This window comes from Bos indicus, chromosome 2 (assembly GCF_029378745.1).
Source record: "Bos indicus isolate NIAB-ARS_2022 breed Sahiwal x Tharparkar chromosome 2, NIAB-ARS_B.indTharparkar_mat_pri_1.0, whole genome shotgun sequence".
Taxonomy (NCBI): domain Eukaryota; kingdom Metazoa; phylum Chordata; class Mammalia; order Artiodactyla; family Bovidae; genus Bos; species Bos indicus.
In genome coordinates this window covers 106,305,567-106,323,834 of record NC_091761.1, presented here as the reverse complement: position 1 = coordinate 106,323,834, position 18,268 = coordinate 106,305,567, and the positions used below count along the sequence as shown (strand labels likewise).

Sequence of the window (18,268 nt, the reverse complement as noted above, 5' to 3'; positions counted from 1 at the left end):
GGTGTTAGTAACTTTAGACCCTTAAGGTAATAAATTCTTTCCTTTGTTGTAAACCCATTACACATCCGCCCTATAGGAATGCAATTTTATCTTCGGAAGATGGCGCCAAACCTTAAAATAATTACTCTTAAAGAAAATAAGTCTTTGTTGATAAGTCCTTGTCAAGAGTCATAAAATGTTAATAGGCCTTCTGGCCAGAAGATGATGTAAATCACCTAAACCATTTGTATACGATAAATTTGCAGGAAAGAAACCCTGGTTTTTGATAAGGATCAAAAACTGCTGACTTTGCATCCCCTATTAGCCTCTATATGTAACTTAGGGTATAAAAGCCCTTGTTGAAAATAAAGCTACGGGCCTTGCTCACCAACGCTTGGTCTCCCCATGTCATTCTTCCCTTTAACTTCTGGCTGAAGTCTCCATCTGGAGCGTGGATATCCTTTGCAACCATCTATTTGCCTGGGCTTCTAAGACCCACTCGAGAAGGTGTCTAAGGTGGGGCACCTTCCGTTATTCGAGAGGGCGCCTGCGGCCTCCGTGGTCAGAGCTAACCTGGTGTCACGGGTTATATTGATTTTCCGCGTAAACCAAGCTACTCAGCCTCTTTTCTCCACTGAATTTTCCTACTGAGCTATCCTCATTCTATTACTCTTTGTATCTCTAATTAGCATATAAATAGTCGCCTAGGCCGTCTCTCCTTCGAATACCCTGAATCAGCCGGGGCTGGACCTCGGCACCCAGGGCCTGATTATCCTGGTAGAAAGCTGCCTTCCCCTGCTCCATCTGGGGCGCTCAGGAGCAGCTGAGCCCCGGGGCAGTGGCTGCGCCTTATCAACTTCTACCTGGTGCCCTAATCAGAGCCATGCAGTGCCATGCAGCGCCCGCAAGGGGCGGGCGGTCACCAGCCTGTTTCTCGTGGCTCCTCTGCAACCCCCTAGCACTGGCCCAGCACAGAACCAGGACTCACAAAACCCTGGCTAAGTGAGCAGGAAAGGCAGCACAGGGCCAGGCATGTAAGTATAAACGTGACGGGCATAGAAAGCGGACTGTCAGCACTGACTGCGGCTCCACCTAACTTGCCCCAGGCCAGGCTGTGATGCCCAGTGAGAGTATCGGAGGCCCGAATTACAGCCACCCCTGCCCTGGCTCTTCCCTTCCCACCTCACCCACCTGCTTCCAAGTCCCTCCCCTCTTCTGGTGGGACCCACAAGGTAGAGCAGGGTACTCTGATAAGCAGGTCATCTAGACCCAAGGGCCTGGGTGAGGCTGTGTCAATGGGGCACAAAATTTCAACTTCCCCGGCCTAGGGTCTGCACCCAGGGCCTCTAAAGTGGAGGAGATGGGGGACCAGAGGCAAGGGGGTCTGAAGACGGGTCCGCAGTCCTGGCTTTGCCCCACAGGTTAGAACATCTCTCCGGAGCCCACTGGCCTCATCTTTAATAAGAATGACCTTTCCCTCAGCTTTCCCAGACCCCACCAGTGGGCTCAGTGCCTCTCGTTGGTTATCTCCTGTCATCCTCCAAGCAACCCCGAGTCAGGTATCATTATTTCCTCCATTTCACAGATAAGGCCAACGGAGCCCAGAGAGGTGGAAAGGGATTTGCTCAAGATCACAGAGCAGTGAGTGGTTGGGCAGCCTGATCCCGGAGCCCACACTCTTCTTTTTTTTTTTTTTAATGGCATGTGGTTCCCTGACCAGGGATCAAACCCACGCCCTCTGCAGTGGAAGCACAGAGTTTTAATCACTGGATGGCCAGTAAAGTTCCTGGAGTTCATTCACACTTTTAACCATTGCAAACCCCTAATAAGCAGGTAGGATGAGATGAGTGGGCCTGAACTATTTGGGGTCAGACTCAATTCCTTTGAGGGCCTTTGCTGGGAAAACATATTTGTCGGGGTAATTACAGTATTCAGACACAGCCAGGCATCTGGCCTCTGGAAACTCCTGGAGCACTAGTTTCAGTCTCTATGAGACACAAGCCTTTGAACCCTGTGAACTCTCTCCCCAGACCACCTCCTCACATGTGCAGTTTTCCTGAGGACCGCAGAGGGTCTGAGACCCCAGCAGCTCTCAGGAGAAGGTGCCTTGAGTGGAGAATCCTGGAGACCTCTTTCAGTCTAGGCTCTGCCACTCTCTGCCCTGAACCATGACTGGGTGGATGGTTCCAAAGGGAGCAGCGCAAGCCAGATGGACAAGAGAATTTAGGAAAAAAAGACGGGAAAATGCAAAAGTGAATGAGTCCCTGGGAAGAACCTGCCTCCCATCTCCTAGCCCCCCATCTTGCTGGGATGTCGCCGTCCCCTGTAATGGGGCTCACAGCTCCCTTTCTTCTGTTGCCTGAGGTAAGAAGCAGAAACTCACTCCCCAAGCCTCAGTTTCCTGCTCTGTAAAACCAAGTGCTCTTCCCCTCTGAATGAGCAGCTGAGCCTGGAAAGTTCAGGTGACTTACACAATGACATAGACCTCTGCAGGGCCTGATGTGGGATTCAAACTCCCTGCAGCGCGAGAATGTGCCAGAATGCATCAGTATGATCTGGGGGTGCTGGTGGAACCCGAAGATGCTGACCTTTTCCTCTTCGGTTTACCACCCACTCGTGGACTCTGATAAAGCAGTTCTGGGGCCCGGAACTACCCACCATCACCTCACCAAAAAGAAAAGCAAGTTTCCTAATTGGTCCTCTGGGACCCAGGTGGAAGACAGAAAAAACACTCTACCGGGTGGGGCTGGGGTGGGGGTAGCCGGTCTGGGGCAGCCTTGCAGGGGCCTGAGGGGGCCCTCCGCCTGGGGTCAGGGCTGCAGGATGAAGCACCTGCCATCCCCACTGGGGGCCACAGGCATACCTTTCACTCCTCGCCTCACTGAACCACAGCGTGGCTTCTCTGGTATCTGAGTTTGAGCCTCTGGCCCCATGGGAGGCCCCATGGGACAGCTGGGGAGAGTGACACACAGCCCTCCCCCCACCCCCTTCTCTTGGCACACAGTGGAGAGCACACAATGAAGCTCTTCTTCTCCCCGCCTCCTCCCGTGAGCAGTCTCGCCATCCCGGGCAGCCCTGAGACAGCCTGGGGGCTGCCTGTCCCAGCTGGGCCCTGGCCCCAGACTCCACCAGCTGGACAACAAGCCCAGGCTGAGAGGACTCTGGTCAGGGGGTGCTTTTGGCTTCTCCTCTCCTGCCTGCCTCCCCTACCGGTCTCCACCCGGGACCCAGCTTTTCCCAGGCTTTTCATCTGACCAGCGACAGGCAATCTTTATGAAAGCAAACAGGAAATGCCTGTCTGCAGGCCTAGGGACCTGGACTCCCCCAGGACACAGAGTCCTGCTGGAGCACAGCCTGCTCGGAGGCCCCTCAGGAACAAACTGAGCCACGAGATGTTTTGCACTTTCCCCAAATTGAGGAAACTGAAGAAGATAACGAGACAGCGAAAAAGGCCCTAGAGGGTGAAGAGTTTCCTGAAGCTGCCAGCAAGGCCTTGAGGGGTCGGGGGACAACTTCCCCATGACCAGGAGAGGGGCAGTGCCTGCAACAGGTCAAGACACAGGCCCGACTGGGAGACCACAGGCCCCATCTTCATACCCATCCCCTCATCCGGTTCGGTCCTCTGCTGACTTTGCAGCCCTCTCCAGCCTTTAGCATCTTTCCCAAGGGGAGGAGGAGTGGCTCCTGAGGGCTCCCGGGGAGGACCAGAGGCACAGTCAGATCTCAGTCCTGGGCAGGAGGCCTGGACTATTTGTGTCTCCTTGCCTGAAATCCCAGGCCACCTGCCCAGCCAAGGCCCTAGGGTTTTGTTTGGTGTGGGTCTGTTTCTTGGCCCTCCCTCCCGCCTCCATCCGTCCCCTCCTCACCCCAACCCCAGGCCCTCCTGATTCAGCCCTGTTCCCTGGGCTTGGCCTGTGGGAGTCCAGTGAGGAAATCACACCTATGAACACCTGATGCAGGAACAAGCAAGAATACACAATGAAAGCTCTAAGAGGACAGACAATGCCAGGGGTCAGTCTGGAGGCAGTGAGGAACTTTGACTGGAGAGGCTGGACAAGCTTTGTGGAGGAGATAGCATTTGGGCCAAGCTTTTATTAACTCCAAAGCCCTTTAATGAGGGCAACTCTGTGTCAGCCACTGCTCTGGAAGCTGGGATACAGTAGTGAAAGAAGTTTCTTCCCTCATCTGGCTCATATTCTGATTGAGGGAGAAAGCCAGTAAACAACAGGCAAGTCGATATATAGGATGTCACATGGTGATATGTACTGTGGAGAAGGGGCTTCCCAGGTGGTTCAGAGGTAAAGAACCTGCCTGCCAATGCAGGAAATGCAGGAGACCCAGGTTCAATCCCTGGGTCGGGAAGATCCTGGAGGAGGAATGGCAACCCACTCCAGTGTTCTTGCCTGGAGAATTCCATGGACAGAGGAGCCTGGCAGGCTGCAGTCCATGGGGCTGCAGAGTCGGACGTGACTGAGCAACTGAGCACGCACGTGAGCACGCTGTGGAGTAAGACTGCAGGCATTGGGACCCTGCGATTTTTATACAGGGTGGTCAGGGTAGGCCTTTTTAACACAGTGAAATCTGAGCAGAGACCTGAAGGAAGCCAGGCACAGCCACGTGGCCATCTGGGGGAAGAAGGGTCTAGTGAGAGAGAACAGCGACAAAAGAGCCTGGAGGTGAGACTATCTCAGAGTGCTTGAGGAACAGCAAAGTGGCCTGTGGCTGAAATCCAACGAGCAAGGTGAAGGGCATACAAAAAACCACCAAAAACAGTGAGGTGGAGGATGGGCAGGTCCAGAGGGAGCCATTCTGGAGGGTTCTAAGCAGAGGAGTGGCACATTTCTGACTTAAATCTTAAAGGTTTGATTCTGGTTGCCTTGCTGAGAGTGCTCTTGTGAGTACAAAGGCTGAAGGGAGCTATCAATTTAGGAGATCAGGTGCGAGGCGACCTGGGGTTGGCTCAGGGTTGTAGCAGTGGAAGTGGGGTGAGTGTTCAGATTTTGGGCATAGTTTGAGGATGAGCTTTGAGGAAATAATATTTGATGTAGGGAGGAAGGTCTGGCAGACCCCAGAGAGAACTACAGCAAGAGCACAGGGCCTGGGGAAGGTGGGATTGGGCAGCTCTGGAGCGGGTGTGGGAGGGCCCCAAAGGCCTGGGCGAGGGGTGTGGACTCCATTCTGCAGGCAGCACGGCCTGGGGAAGGGCACACCTACGGGGACATCCGGCAGAGGAGCCGCTATGGGTGCTGGTGCTGCGGCTCTCCTGGGCTCCAAGGCCTGCAGAAGAGGACCCTCCCTGCTTCCCTCCTGAAGGCTGTGTTGTGGATGGCCCAGCCCACTGCCTCTGTGTGGCCTTGGCCACAAGCAGGTGGGCCATTCACTCTCGGGTCCTCAGCTCAGGACTCCTGCCCTCTCTTTGAAATCAAACCATTGGTCCTCACTGGCCCCAGAGAAGGGCTTTTCTCTTGCAGAAGTGGAGCAAGCAATGTTTGTCCTGGGACAGCTTTTCACTTGGGTCAGGAGATTCAAGAAAGATCCTCTATGCCTAGGAATGAAGAGGGGACTTGGTCAGGGAGGGTGGGAGGGTTTTGTCTGCCGGACTGTCCATTTCAGAGGCTGGCTGCCTTCCACTTTCTCAGCTCTGAACGATGGTTCCCATCCCTGCATGCAGGAACTCAGCCTAATTTCCCATTCACTGCTCCCTCTGCAGACAGGCCCTGCTCAGGGTCCTGTTCTCTAACCAAACCTCCTCAACTACCACTGAGAAGACAAAGGGGCAAAAGGGAAATTGAGGCATGAGGCAGGGGGCACACAGAGGGGAGCACACACTCCCAATCCTAGCCTGCCCAGGCACACCCTGTCACTCTTGGGGAATCTATCATGCCCTGTGCCTCTGGCCAGTTAGGGTCCCTGTTCCTCTATCTGACTCCTTGAGAACAGCTCCTATCAGTGATCCCGCAATCCTGACCCAGGGCAGTAAGGAGGGGTGGGGGTCACTGAATGAACGAAGGGATGTGGGATTTCCTGAGAGTAAGTGAGCAGGATACACTTGGAAGACAATAGAAGAATGTGTGTGTGCTCAGTCACTCAGTTGCATCTGACTCTTTGGGACCCCCATGGACTGTAGCCTACCACGCTCTTCTCTCCATGGGATTTTCTGGGGAAGAATCCTGGAGTGGGTTGCCATTTCCTCCTCTAGGGGATCTTCCCGACCCAGGGATTGAACCTGCAGCTCCTGCGTTGGCAGGTGGATTCTTTATTACTGAGCCACCTGGGAAGAAGCACGTAAGGAAGCTTAAAAAAAAAAAAGTTGAGGGACTTCCCTGGTGGCCCAGTGATTAAGACTGTGCCTCCACTGCAGGGGGCATGGGTTTGAGCCCTGCTCAGAGAACTAAGATCCCATATGCCACATGGTGTGGCCAAAAAAAAAAAAAAAGGAAGCTCCAGAAGGAGCCACGGCTGGCCTAATGCCATGTATCTTCCCTCCCCACATCCCCCATACTATAGAAAGAATAACTGCTAACATTTCCTGAGCACTTACTATAAGCCAGATCCTGTGTACAATTTCATTTGATCCCCATAGGAGCCCTCTGAGGTAGGCACTATCACCAGGCCCACTTTACAGATGCCAACAACTGAGGCACAGAGAGGCGGAGTTATTTGTCCAAGGTCACACAGCTACTGAGCAATAAAGCTGGGATTCAAAAGCAGATTTATCTGACCCCAATGCTATGTGCTTAACTACTGTACATTGCCTCCCAGGCCCTGCAGAGTCTTGAATGCGTGTGTCCACCTCAGGTTAGCTCAGATCGACCCTCTGCTGTGCCCAGTTATTGCCATCCCAAGACAATGGTGGTTATGTTTGAAGAAAGCCCTATATAACACTTCATAACATCAAATACCAGTGAGGACTGTTACTACTGATAACATCAACAAGGACTCCTCTCCCAGTACAGCTTCCCATCTCCACTGTCCACTTTCCAGCCCCCCAGTACAGCCCTCTCCTTGTGGTCCTCAGCCACAAGTTCAGGGTGGAGTGTGTCCATGAGCTCTGCCCCTCCCCTCACGTCATGCACCATCCCGGCCCCTCCCTCTCCATCCTTCCTGGAGACGCCCTCACAGCATCAACACCTGCCCATTTCCCTCAGACCAGTTTCCTGCTGACACCCCCAGTCCCTCCCAGCAGCCAGCAGCCTCCCACCCGAGGGACTGGACTGATTGTTTCCCAGATCCTGGACAGGCAGGATCTGGGACTCTGATTCCAGGCACGCCCTCCTGCTCTGCAAATTTGGGGAGCTGATTCCAAGGCAACCTTGAAATCCAGCCACAGGAAAGCTCATGGATTACTGAATTCCTGAGAAGCTCTCGGACAATTCCAGGTTTGAGGATTTGGAAACACCCAGATCCCATGTTCTAGGAATACCCAAACCTTCCGGATTCTGAGTTGGCAATCTTGGAAATTTTTGACCTCAGGACTTCTGATTCCAGTCACTTGTGGAGACTTTTTCACTTTCTCTGGCTTTTTGTATGACTTCAATGTTACTGATGCTGAAAGCTAGAAATAGATTTAAAAATCTTTCCCCAAATAGAGCTATAAAATTTTCAGAAATTTTGTGAGGAGCAATATATTTTTTTAATCTCACATATGTAAATATTTAAATATTTGTGAATCTTATTATTTTAATGCTGTTTGCAGAGCAATGGTGACTTAGCTGGAGCATTATTGAGAATGTGATCATTGTGTGGGTTATTAGAGATGTGAATGCCCCCATAAGGCACACACACAGGATTCCTCCTCACCCCTTGTTTTTTCAGTTTTTCCCCCACTGGGCCCTTACATCTCTGTGTCTTAGACTGAGTGAGGATAATCCTAGGGATAAAGTTTCTGGGCTATCTGGGGTGATCACGAGAGGAGGGGTGAATTGTACAACCTCTTCTCTGAAACTCAGGAAATTCCCCAGCTTCAGCTCTCGCCTGAACCTGGCCTTGGGCCAGGGCTCCCACAGTTCCTAGGCCAACATCACTGGCCTTCAAGTGTGGTCTGAGGGCCTGCCCCCTGGCCCTGCTGGTCCTGGGAAGGGGATGGAGACCCTAGGAAGCCTTCCTCTTGTGACTCTTACCCTGATTCTTACTGCCTATAAGGCAGAACAGGGCTGGTTACCATCTTACTCCGTCCTGTCAGGAGAAGCAGGGGTAAGAGAAGAGTGAAGACTGGGGTAAGGGGTGGAGGTCTGAAAGGAACAAGTCACTGGAGGTCAGTGAACCTTCAACAAGTCAGGCTGAGTGATTAGGGTCGGATTTCACAGGCTGGGGCTTATGACAAGGGCGGTGGGGGAGACAGGGATGTCAAGGAAAGGGACAGACTGACCTACAGAGTGGGAGTGGGGAATCCCGCTTGGGACAGAAGTGCTTGCATTGGGCGGTGGGAAGCTGAGTGATGGGGACAGGACCGCGGACACACGGAAAGAGTTAGCGGTTTCAGGTGAGACTCAGTCATCTGACATTCCTTCTCTCCAGCACCTGCCCACCGGAGGGAACTTGGGGAGTGGGGGGAGCCCGGGATCCTGCACCTGTTCTCTTTTTCCAGCTCCCTTTTCTCCAACCCCTCATCTGGCTCTTTTCTCTAGAGGTCCTCTCAAAGCCCCCTTCTCTGGCTACCCCGGCTTGCTTCCCCCAGCAAACTGCTTTCCCCAGCCCAACCCAATTTTCCACTCACCCCCAGTTTCTTCACTTCGTCAGCCCTCGCCGCCCCCTCGCCAAAATCAGTAGCTTCTCTAGCCTGCCTCTTTGATCGTTCTTAGCTCCGGCCCTGGATCCCCCAGCCCTAGCCCTGTCAGAACCCCTAAGCCCTCCCCCAGCACCCCTCCTCTAGTCCCTTTTCCAGCACGCCAGCTTTCCCGATCCCCGCAGCCCGCCGGAGCCCCGCACGAACCCGATTCGGAAGAGCAGCCTCTTGCTACGCGCCATGAACAGGCCGCGGAGGGTCCGCCGCGCTCGGCAACTGCGGGGGCTCAAGAGCAGGACGAAGACTAGGAGCAGCAGCCCGCAGCTGGCGACCCACAACCACGACGCAGGCCAGCCTCGCCAGGCCATGCTGGGGGCAGGCGCCCGCGGCCCAGGGGGCGGGGCGGGGCGTTGCTAGGCGACGGCTCGGCCCAGGCCCCCACGTGGGGAACCTGAGGGCTTGGGGCCCCGCCCCCTGCACCAGCCGGCGGGGAGACTGGGGGCGTTCTGGCCCCGCCCCGCCATTGACTCCAGTTCGAACCCGCCCACTCGCCACCCTGGGTACTGTCGACTCCCCGAATGCCACCCGGCTGGAGGCGGCCTGGCCCCGCCCCGGGTTGGCCGGCCGGAAGGCGGGGCCGCGCGGGAGCCAGCATCCGACCTGCGCTAATCCCGGTGTACAACTGCCAGAGCCCGGGGCTCGGCCCTACACCCCACCTTGCCCCATTAGGGAGCTCTGGGAGAGGTCCTGGGGACGTCTTCTTGGCAGGAAACCTTAGCCTCATAAACTTTTTCAGCTGGAAGGAACCTGGGGGATAACGTAGGTCAGCTGCCGTTCATTCATTTATTCATTAACTAAACGAATTTTCTGTGTCCTCCTTTGTGCCAGGCTCCGTGCCAGGATCTGAGGATGCAAGGGTCAAAGACACACATTCTAGGCATTCCTGGAGCCTAGAATCTCTGGGAGAAACAAACCAAATAAGCAAACAATTATCTATGCACTTACTATACTTACATATACACGTGTGTATATATACACACATATACATATACACATGTATGTATATATACACATACATACCTACCTGCTGTGTGATTATAACACTGTGGTTTATGGAGATCAGAGAGGGCCAATTTAGATGTGGAAGGGCTTCCCTGAGCAAGTGAAATGTAAGCCATGCCCTGAATGATAATACATCCCAGAGGCTGAGAGGGAGTGATTCCACCAAGATTATACAAAAATGATGGCAGAAACAGGAATAGGACCCAAAATAGCCCAAACCGGTGGGATTTCCACATCACTGACCCCTCCACCCCCACCATACTGCCTTCCAGATGAGTTCCAGAGGTTATGATCAGTGGGCTGGAAGAAAATGTAAAGACTGGCATGGTGATCTTTATAAATTTGGGCAAACTGGAACTGGGGCTGGACTTCTTCCAGCTGCAACCCTAGCCTTAGCCCTGCAGAGGGAGGGAAGGAAATCTGCAAACAGTGAAGGCAGTGATCTCTCCTGCAGGAAGATGGTTGGGGAGGGAGTGGGGGAGGCAGGGCTCTTGTTTTCTTCTGTTTCTTTGCCTCTGCCTGTGCTCTGGCTTGAGAGAGGCTGAATAACCTGACCCCCAAACCACACATTTTCTCTTTCCCTCTGATGTACTCTGAGTAGATCACTGGATCTAAAGATTGAGTTCCAAGTGTGGAGAGCATCCAGGTATAGGCTCATTAGCACAATGAATTGGAGGCCTCACTCCTCACCCACCTCTGAAGAAAAAGCCAAGATACATGTTAAATTATCCCCAAACTGAATTATAATCCCAACACCCAATCCTGGGTTTCATTCTGTAACTCCAGACAGTTAAGTTTCTCTTATCTTAAAGGTCAGAACTATAGCCTTCTCCCTTCCTGTCTCCATACCCATAATTCAGCTTCTTCTCAGTGCCTGGCACATAAAGGGCTCCCAATAAACAAGAATCAGATCGAAATGAATTAAACCCCTGTGTACGCTGCAAAAGAGGCAGGGCTGAGAACACTAACAAGCTAGTTTGTAGAAGGCCCTTCTGGGCCAAGGGAACTTGTGTGTCTCTAAGTCCGTGTCTATACATGCAAAGTGAAGAATTATGGAGCCTGGTCAAAAGTCACTGTGAACACACCTTTCTGCAGGTATGGCTGTGCCAGGCATGATATTGAGAAATCAAAACACAGTCCCTGACATCTGAAACAGGAAATGCAGGCTCAAGCATGAGATTGCAGATACAGAAATGATTGAAGGCTAAATCTATCTCATGCTACACACACATTTACAAGATTGTAGCTAATCATCCAACACACATTTTATGAAATGCAGGGAGCTGGACAAAGCTGGGGATAAGCAGTGAGAGTGGGTGTTTTGGAGAATTCACACAGGGCCAGGAAACTACCTTCCCCTCTTGAACTATTCTGGAAGACGTTCAATATTCACTCCAAATCCGCTTTGGTTTCACCTCAGGTGGCATTAGTGGTAAAGAATCCACCTGCTAATGCAGGAGACTAAAGAGACATGGGTTCAATCTCTGGGTTAGCAAGATCCCTTGAAGTAGAAAATGGGAACCCACTCCGGTATTTCATGGACAGAGGAGCCTGACAAGCTACAATCCATGGGGCTGCAAACAGCTGGACACAACCTCACCACTGAGCACATACACACCTCTCCCATGAGAATCTTTTGCCCTAGCCAGATCGATGCTTCATTATTCACCCTGTCCTGCACTTTATACCCGGTAATACCTCACTGCTTGCAGACATTTGGCTTGGGGGGCACTGCTAAGATGAAGATCAGCCTGCGCTTGGCAGAGCTTTTATTTTGCTGAGATCTCCTCTCATTATCCACAGTTATTATTGAAAACCTCAGGCCCAGCTCCAGTTCCTTTGCTTTCAGCCAATATGCTTCTTAGAGGAAGTAATTTCCCTGCCCAGCCAGCCTTCTACAAATTTTGCGACTTACATACGAAATTTTTAGAGGAAATGCTATTAGCTCTTCTTATTCATATCGTCAAGCAGTATTTCTCCTGGCCTCCACTTTTTCTCACTCTATAAGCAAACTCAAGTATCTCCTTGCTTTAAAAACTTCCCTTGGGAATTCCCTAGCAGTCTAGTGGTTGGCTTCCCTGGTGGCTCAGTTGGTAAAGAAGCCGCCTGCAATGCGGGAGACCTGAGTTCGATCCCTGGGTTGGGAAGATACCCTGGAGAAGGGAAAGGCTACCCACTCCTGTATTCAGGCCTAGAGAATTCCATGGACAGTATAGTCCTTGGGGTCGCAAACAGTTGGACATGACTGAGCAACTTTCACTTTCCAGTGTTTGGGACTCTGAACTTCTACTGCACAGAGCAGGGTTCAATCCCTGGTTAAGATCCTACAAGCCATGTAGTGGAACCAAAAAAAAAACAAAATCTGGCCTTGACCTTGGGTCCATATCTAATTTATGTTCTGCCTTTATCTTAACACAACCTAGTTTCCTGAAAGGCTCTCTCCTTGTGTGTGGTATTAATAGATTGCATTTTGGTTCTCAATTCTTCATCTCTCCCTGAAAATATACATTTCACCGTGTGACTACACAGCATTCCCATGGAGGTGAAATATACTTCTCCCACACCACTGATTTTGGACTTGGTCTTGTGACTTGCTTTTGCCAATGGAATATTAGCAGACATGATACAAAAGAGGTCTTAAATATGCTGTAACGGTTAACTTAGACTCTAGCCACAACTTTCACCGTGAGAACATTCCGGGTAGTCCGATGCTGGACTAAGGAGAGTCAAAGACACATAGAGATGACCTGGACCCACTCACAGCTGGAAGTCAGCCCAGCCCAGTAGTTGTTCAGTCGCTCAGTCCTGTCCAACTCTTTGGGACCCATGGACTGCAGCACTCCAGGCTTCCCTGTTCTTCACAATCACCCAGGGTTTGCTCAAACTCAAGTCCATTGAGTCGGTGATGCCATCCAACCATCTAATCCTCTGTCACGCCCTGCTCCTCCTGCCCTCAATCTTTCCCAGCATCGGGGTCTTTTGCAATGAGTCAGCTCTTCGTATCAGGTGGCCAAAGTATTGGAGCATCAGTTTCAGCATCAGTCCTTCCAGTGAATATTCAGGGTTGATTTCCTTTAGGATGGACTGGTTTGATCTCCTTGCTGTCCAAGAAATGAAGAGTTTTCTCCAGCACCACAATTCAAAAGCATCAATTCCTTGGCACTCAGCCATCTTTATGGTCTAAGTCTCCCATCTGTACATGACTACTGGAAAAACCATAGCTTTGAGTAGATAAACTTTTGCCGGCAAAGTGATACTTTTTATCATGCTGTCTAGGTTTGTCATAGCTTTCTTTCCAAGGGGTAAGCGTCTTTCATGGCTGCAGTCACTATCAGCAGTGATTTTGGAACCCAAGAAAATAAAACCTGTCACTGTTTCCACTTTTCCCCCATTTACTTGACATGAAGTGATGCAACTGGATGTCATGATCTTAGTTTTTTGAATGGTGAGTTTTAAGCCAGCTTTTTCAGTCTCCTCTTTCTCCCTCATCAAGAGGCTCTCTAGTTCCTCTTCAATTTATGCCATTAAAGTGGTGTTATCTGCATATCTGAGGTTGTTGATATTTCTCCTGGCAATCTTGATTCCAGCTTGGGATTCATCCAGCGTGGCATTTCGCATGATGTACTCTGCACAGAAGTTAAATAAGCAGGGTGACAATATACAGCCTTAACATACTCCTTTCCCATTTGGAACGAGTCTGTTGTTCCATGTCCGGGTCTAACTGTTGCTTCTTGACCTGTATTCAGGTTTCTCAGGAGGCAGGTAAGGTGGTCTGGCATTCCTACCTCTTTCAGAATTTTCCACAGTTTGTTGTGATCCACTCTATCAAAAGCTTCATACATTGAGTATTCATACATTGGTATGAATTGTATGATTCATACAGATTGGGTATCAACTTGTACAATTTTCCAGACAACAATTCCAATATGCATCAAGGTTTTAAAAAATATACATCCTTTGACTCAATAATTCCTTTTTAGCAACCTGCAAAAGATCTGCCCCCAATGTACACAATGGTGAGGCTGTAAATAGCCAAGAAGTCAGGCAGTAAGGGAAGAGTTGAGGTTCTATGAACCTCTGTGCAGCTTTAAAATGTTTATTTTTTATTCTGTTTCGTTTAAAGATGATGTGCGTGTCATCACTTTTCTTTTATTATTATTATTTATTTATTTATGTGGCTATTCCAGGTCTTAGTTGTGGCATGCAGGGTCTTTTTTTTTTTAAGTTGTGGCATGTGGAATCTAGTTCCCTGACTAGGGATAGAAGCCCGGTCCCCTGCACTGGGAGGGTGGATTCTTAGCCACTGGACCACCAAAGAAGTCCCTAAAATGGTGCTTATAGTTAGAACCCGAGGTATGATTGATCCTGGATTGGATCCTGGGCCAGAAAAAGAACACTGGGGGACAACTGCCAAAATTTGAATAATGACTGTAGAGAGGTTTTTAGATTTGTATCAATGTTAATTTCCTGGTTTTGATTCTAACAGTGTAGTTAAAAGTAAGAAGTGGACATTTAGGGAAGCTAGGTGGCAGGTGTATGGGACCACCTTGTATTTTTTGCAAATGTTTTCTAAGCCTGAAATAATTTCAAAATAAAAAGTTTTTTTAAAAGAACAGAATACACACAAACAGAACAGAGTTCATATGTCAATAAACATCGTTTTTAAAAAACAGTACCGGTGTCGTTGATCCTGCTGCTTGATTGATACCCATTCTCCAACCCTCCCTGCTTTCCTTGTTAACCCCTGTTGAGCCTGTGAACAGCTAAGGCTCCCATGTGAGCCCCTCCTCCCGACTGGTCCAAGCCAACTGGTGCTCTCGTGGCCGTGCCAAGTGATTGGTTAGACTCAGGAATATGAGACAGTTCTTGCCATTAGATAATAATAGCAAATATTTATATAGCACAAATCATGTGCCAGGCACTATTGTAAGTGCTTTACAGAGTTTAACTGTCAGTTCTCGTGACAACCCTATGAATCAAACATGGATATAATTCCCATTAGCATAGATAAAACATGGGCACCGAAATACCAAGTCAGTCCCTCCAGGTGACACGGTGATTTGCTCCAGGCTGAGATGGGGAGGGAAATAGGCTGGAAAGTGAAGGTGTTAGTTGCTCAGTCATGTCTGACTCTTTGCGATCCCATGGACTGTAGTCCCCTAGGCTTCTCTGTCCCTGGGATTTTCCAGGCAAGAACACTGGAGTGGATTGCCATTCCTTTTCCAGGGGATCTTCCCGACCCAGGGATCGAACCCAGGTCTCCCACATTGCAGGTAGGTTCTTTATCATCTGAGCCAAATAGGCCTTTCATAGTTGTCAAAACAGAATATAATAGGGCTCTGCTCTTTTCTTTTTCTGGGATGCTATTGCCTGCCTATGATGCCTGGAACTATGGCAGCCGTTTTAGGTCTATGAGGGAGCGGCCCAAGAGGCAATTCCAACAGCTAAAGATGGCAGAGCAAAAGTGTGGATGGAACTAGCATCCTTGAAGACAGTACCGAGCCCCTGAATTAACCTGTCTGGATTAGCCCCTGAATTTCTTGTTATGTGAGATAAATATTGTTGTTACTGTCTAAGCCACTTCTAATTTTTTTTTTTTTTTTTTTTGATACTTGCAGCCAAAACACCCAAACTAGCACTATGGATAAATTTTACATTTTAATCTAAAATGGAGGGGAGGGGAAACAAGATACAAAACTGTAGAAATTTTGTGTAATTGATATGATGGCTATAAACAAAAATGCATGGAAAAATATTCAAAATGCTATAATGATGATCTTTAATTGACTGACTAATGGGGTATCACTTGTTTTCTTTTTTATACTTTAAAAATATTTTCTAAACTTCTATGATAAGAAGGAATTACTACTTTAATTAAAAAGTATTATTTTATTAAAACAAAGAAAGTAGTCCTCCTTGCTGCCTCATTTTCACTTCCCATCAATTCCTAGGTCCCTCTCCTGAGCCTCTGCCCTCATCATTCAATCCTAATTTGACTCTGACCACAGGAACCTCCAACAAATTTGTCACTGTTCTGTCCTTGTCACTTAACCTCTGAGCAGAGCCTTCAGCTTCCATGTCACGGTGTCCTCTGGGTCTTTTTGTGTGTGTGTGTGAAGAAATAAAACATATTTTATTTATCAAAAAAAAAAGGATTCTAAGATTTCCCTAGTGATCCAGTGGCTAAGACTCTGAACTCCCAGTGCAGGGGCCCAGGTTCAGAGATGCCCGATCAGGGAACTAGATCCCACATCCTGCAACTAAGAGTTTGAACGTCACAACTATAGATTCCACACGCCACAACTAAGACCAGGCGCAGCCAAATAAATAATATGATGAATAAAAAAGAATTCTAACAAGGCTCTGCTTTCCGATCGAAAACATGTGTCCCATGATGTGTGGAACCGTATTTAAGCAATGAAATAAATTTCCAGTGGTCATGACTGTGCCTTGTTCTTTTTTTAAATTGGAGTACAGTTCCTTTATCAACGTTGTGTTTGTCCTCTGGTTCCCTTCTCACACCCCCTACAGCTTCCCCTTCTGCTGTCATCCCTCACATTTACTGCTTCCCCTGACTTCAATCACTTGCTATCACTCATCATTCCCAAAGAGAAGTCTCCACTCCAGCTTCCCCCTCTAGTTCCAAACCTAAAGGCCCATCCTCTTTCTGGTCATCTCCAGGTGTGGTGGGGCAGGGCAAGGGGATGGGAAGGGCTCAGTCTCCTCTGTAAAAAGAACAGATAGTTTGCACCAAGTATTTATTAATGATTAACTACAATTACCCTCGGAGAAGGCAATGGCACCCCACTCCAGTACTTTTGCCTAGAAAATCCCATGGACGGAGGAGCCTGGTAGGCTGCAGTCCATGGGGTCGCTAGAGTCGGACACGACTGAGCGACTTCCCTTTCACTTTTCACTTTCATGCGTTGGAGAAGGAAATGGCAACCCAGTCCAGTGTTCTTGCCTGGAGAATCCCAGGGACGGGGGTGCCTGGTGGGCTGCCGTCTATGGGGTCGCACAGAGTTGGACACGACTGAAGTGACTTAGCAGCAGCAGCAGCATAATCACCCAAGTAAAGGATGTAGTGCCAAGCTTGTTGTGGGTACTCACTAAACGTTGGTTGAAGTTATTGCACCTTGTATCATTCTTGCAACATCAAGGTCTGGTCCCTGTGAGTGCTCCGTCATCACCCGAATTTGGGCCCTGAGTCCCAACACATGGTCCGTTGTGGTTACCTCCCGCCCCTGTCGACTTTACATAGGTTATCAGACATAGGCTTTGAAAGCCCAGGTCTGAATCAGATCTGCCTCCTGCTCAAAGCCAGTATCTACAGCATTACATTCACTTGACTTGGTTTAGCAATACAGTCTCAACCCAGTTTCCCAGTGTTCTGCGCTCACGCCGCTCCCTTCCATGTCCCTGGCTTTCAGGCAGCCTGCAGCAGTCATTTTCTGATACTTTTGCCCCCTTCCCCCTGCCCACCACCTGGAGAAATCCTTTAAGGCTCACCTTCTGCCCCAGCACACTGGATATGATCTAAAGCTTTCCAGGATAACTGCAACCAATTAAGGGCCAGGTTCTCTTGGTCTGGGAAGTTTTGCAGGTTCTCCCAGGAGGAGGAAGGGAGGAGGCCCTTCCTGAAGGAGAGTTCAAGCCCAGAGAGACTGAGATGCCCCCACCTTTGACTAACAGTTCCTTGAAAGTCCGACATCCTCTTTGAAGCCCCTGTGATCACCATAACTCTTTGCAGTGCCTGGTCACTACTCTTCCTCCAGACTCTGGAAAACTGCCTGCCACCTGGTAGTCAAAAAGAAATGAATAGTTTGAAATGTAAGCCTTATTGCTTTCCACTTTGAACTATGGGGAGTCCAGCTCAGGGGTGGTGGTGCGGGGTGCCACCGTGGCTTCCTTGTGGGCAGAAATGATGCCCTGTGCTTCCTGGTCTGCCCCTCATCCAGCACCTAGCACCTAGTATCACAGAGGCCTAAGTGTTTCCTTGGGTACAGGGCAAGGAAGACTAGAACCAGCAAGTTTGATTGTCCTTTAAGCCCTAGACATGTACATACAAGTCTTCACATGTATTATTTAATCACCCTAGCCGTATCCTCAATTAAGGTGAACGCCCTGGCTCAGAGAGTCTGTGGAGTACCTCATCACAGAGCTCATAAGTGACAGAGTCAGATCCGGTCCTGGTTTTATTGACCCCAGAGTCCAAGCACTTGGAGAAGGCAATGGCACCCTACTCCAGTACTCTTGCCTGGAGAATCCCATGGACGGAGGAGCCTGGTGGGCTGCAGTCCATGGGGTCACTAAAAGTCGGACACAACTGAGCGACTTCACTTTCACTTTTCACTTTCATGCATTGGAGAAGGAAATGGCAACCCACTCCAGTGTTCTTGCCTGGAGAGTCCCAGGGACGGGGGAGCCTGGTGGGCTGCCGTCTATGGGGTCACACAGAGCCGGACACAACTGAAGTGACTTAGAGAGAGAGAGAGTCCAAGC

At 49.8% G+C, this 18,268-nt stretch overlaps 1 protein-coding gene across 2 annotated transcripts in view; it reads right to left on the bottom strand.

The window, feature by feature from the left end:
• The window catches only part of PNKD (PNKD metallo-beta-lactamase domain containing), a 72,932-nt gene that overhangs the window by 13,762 nt on the left and 40,902 nt on the right, over positions 1-18,268 (bottom strand). Inside the window, exon 1 of one of the 2 annotated variants that reach the window (XM_019976552.2) lies at positions 8,912-9,166. The exons of the other annotated variant lie outside the window; for it this stretch is intronic. Coding sequence (XP_019832111.2) covers positions 8,912-9,072 — 161 coding nt within the window. The 5' untranslated portion in view covers positions 9,073-9,166. Of the gene's footprint in view, positions 1-8,911; positions 9,167-18,268 lie in introns of those variants that run through there. 2 annotated transcript variants of the gene reach the window in all.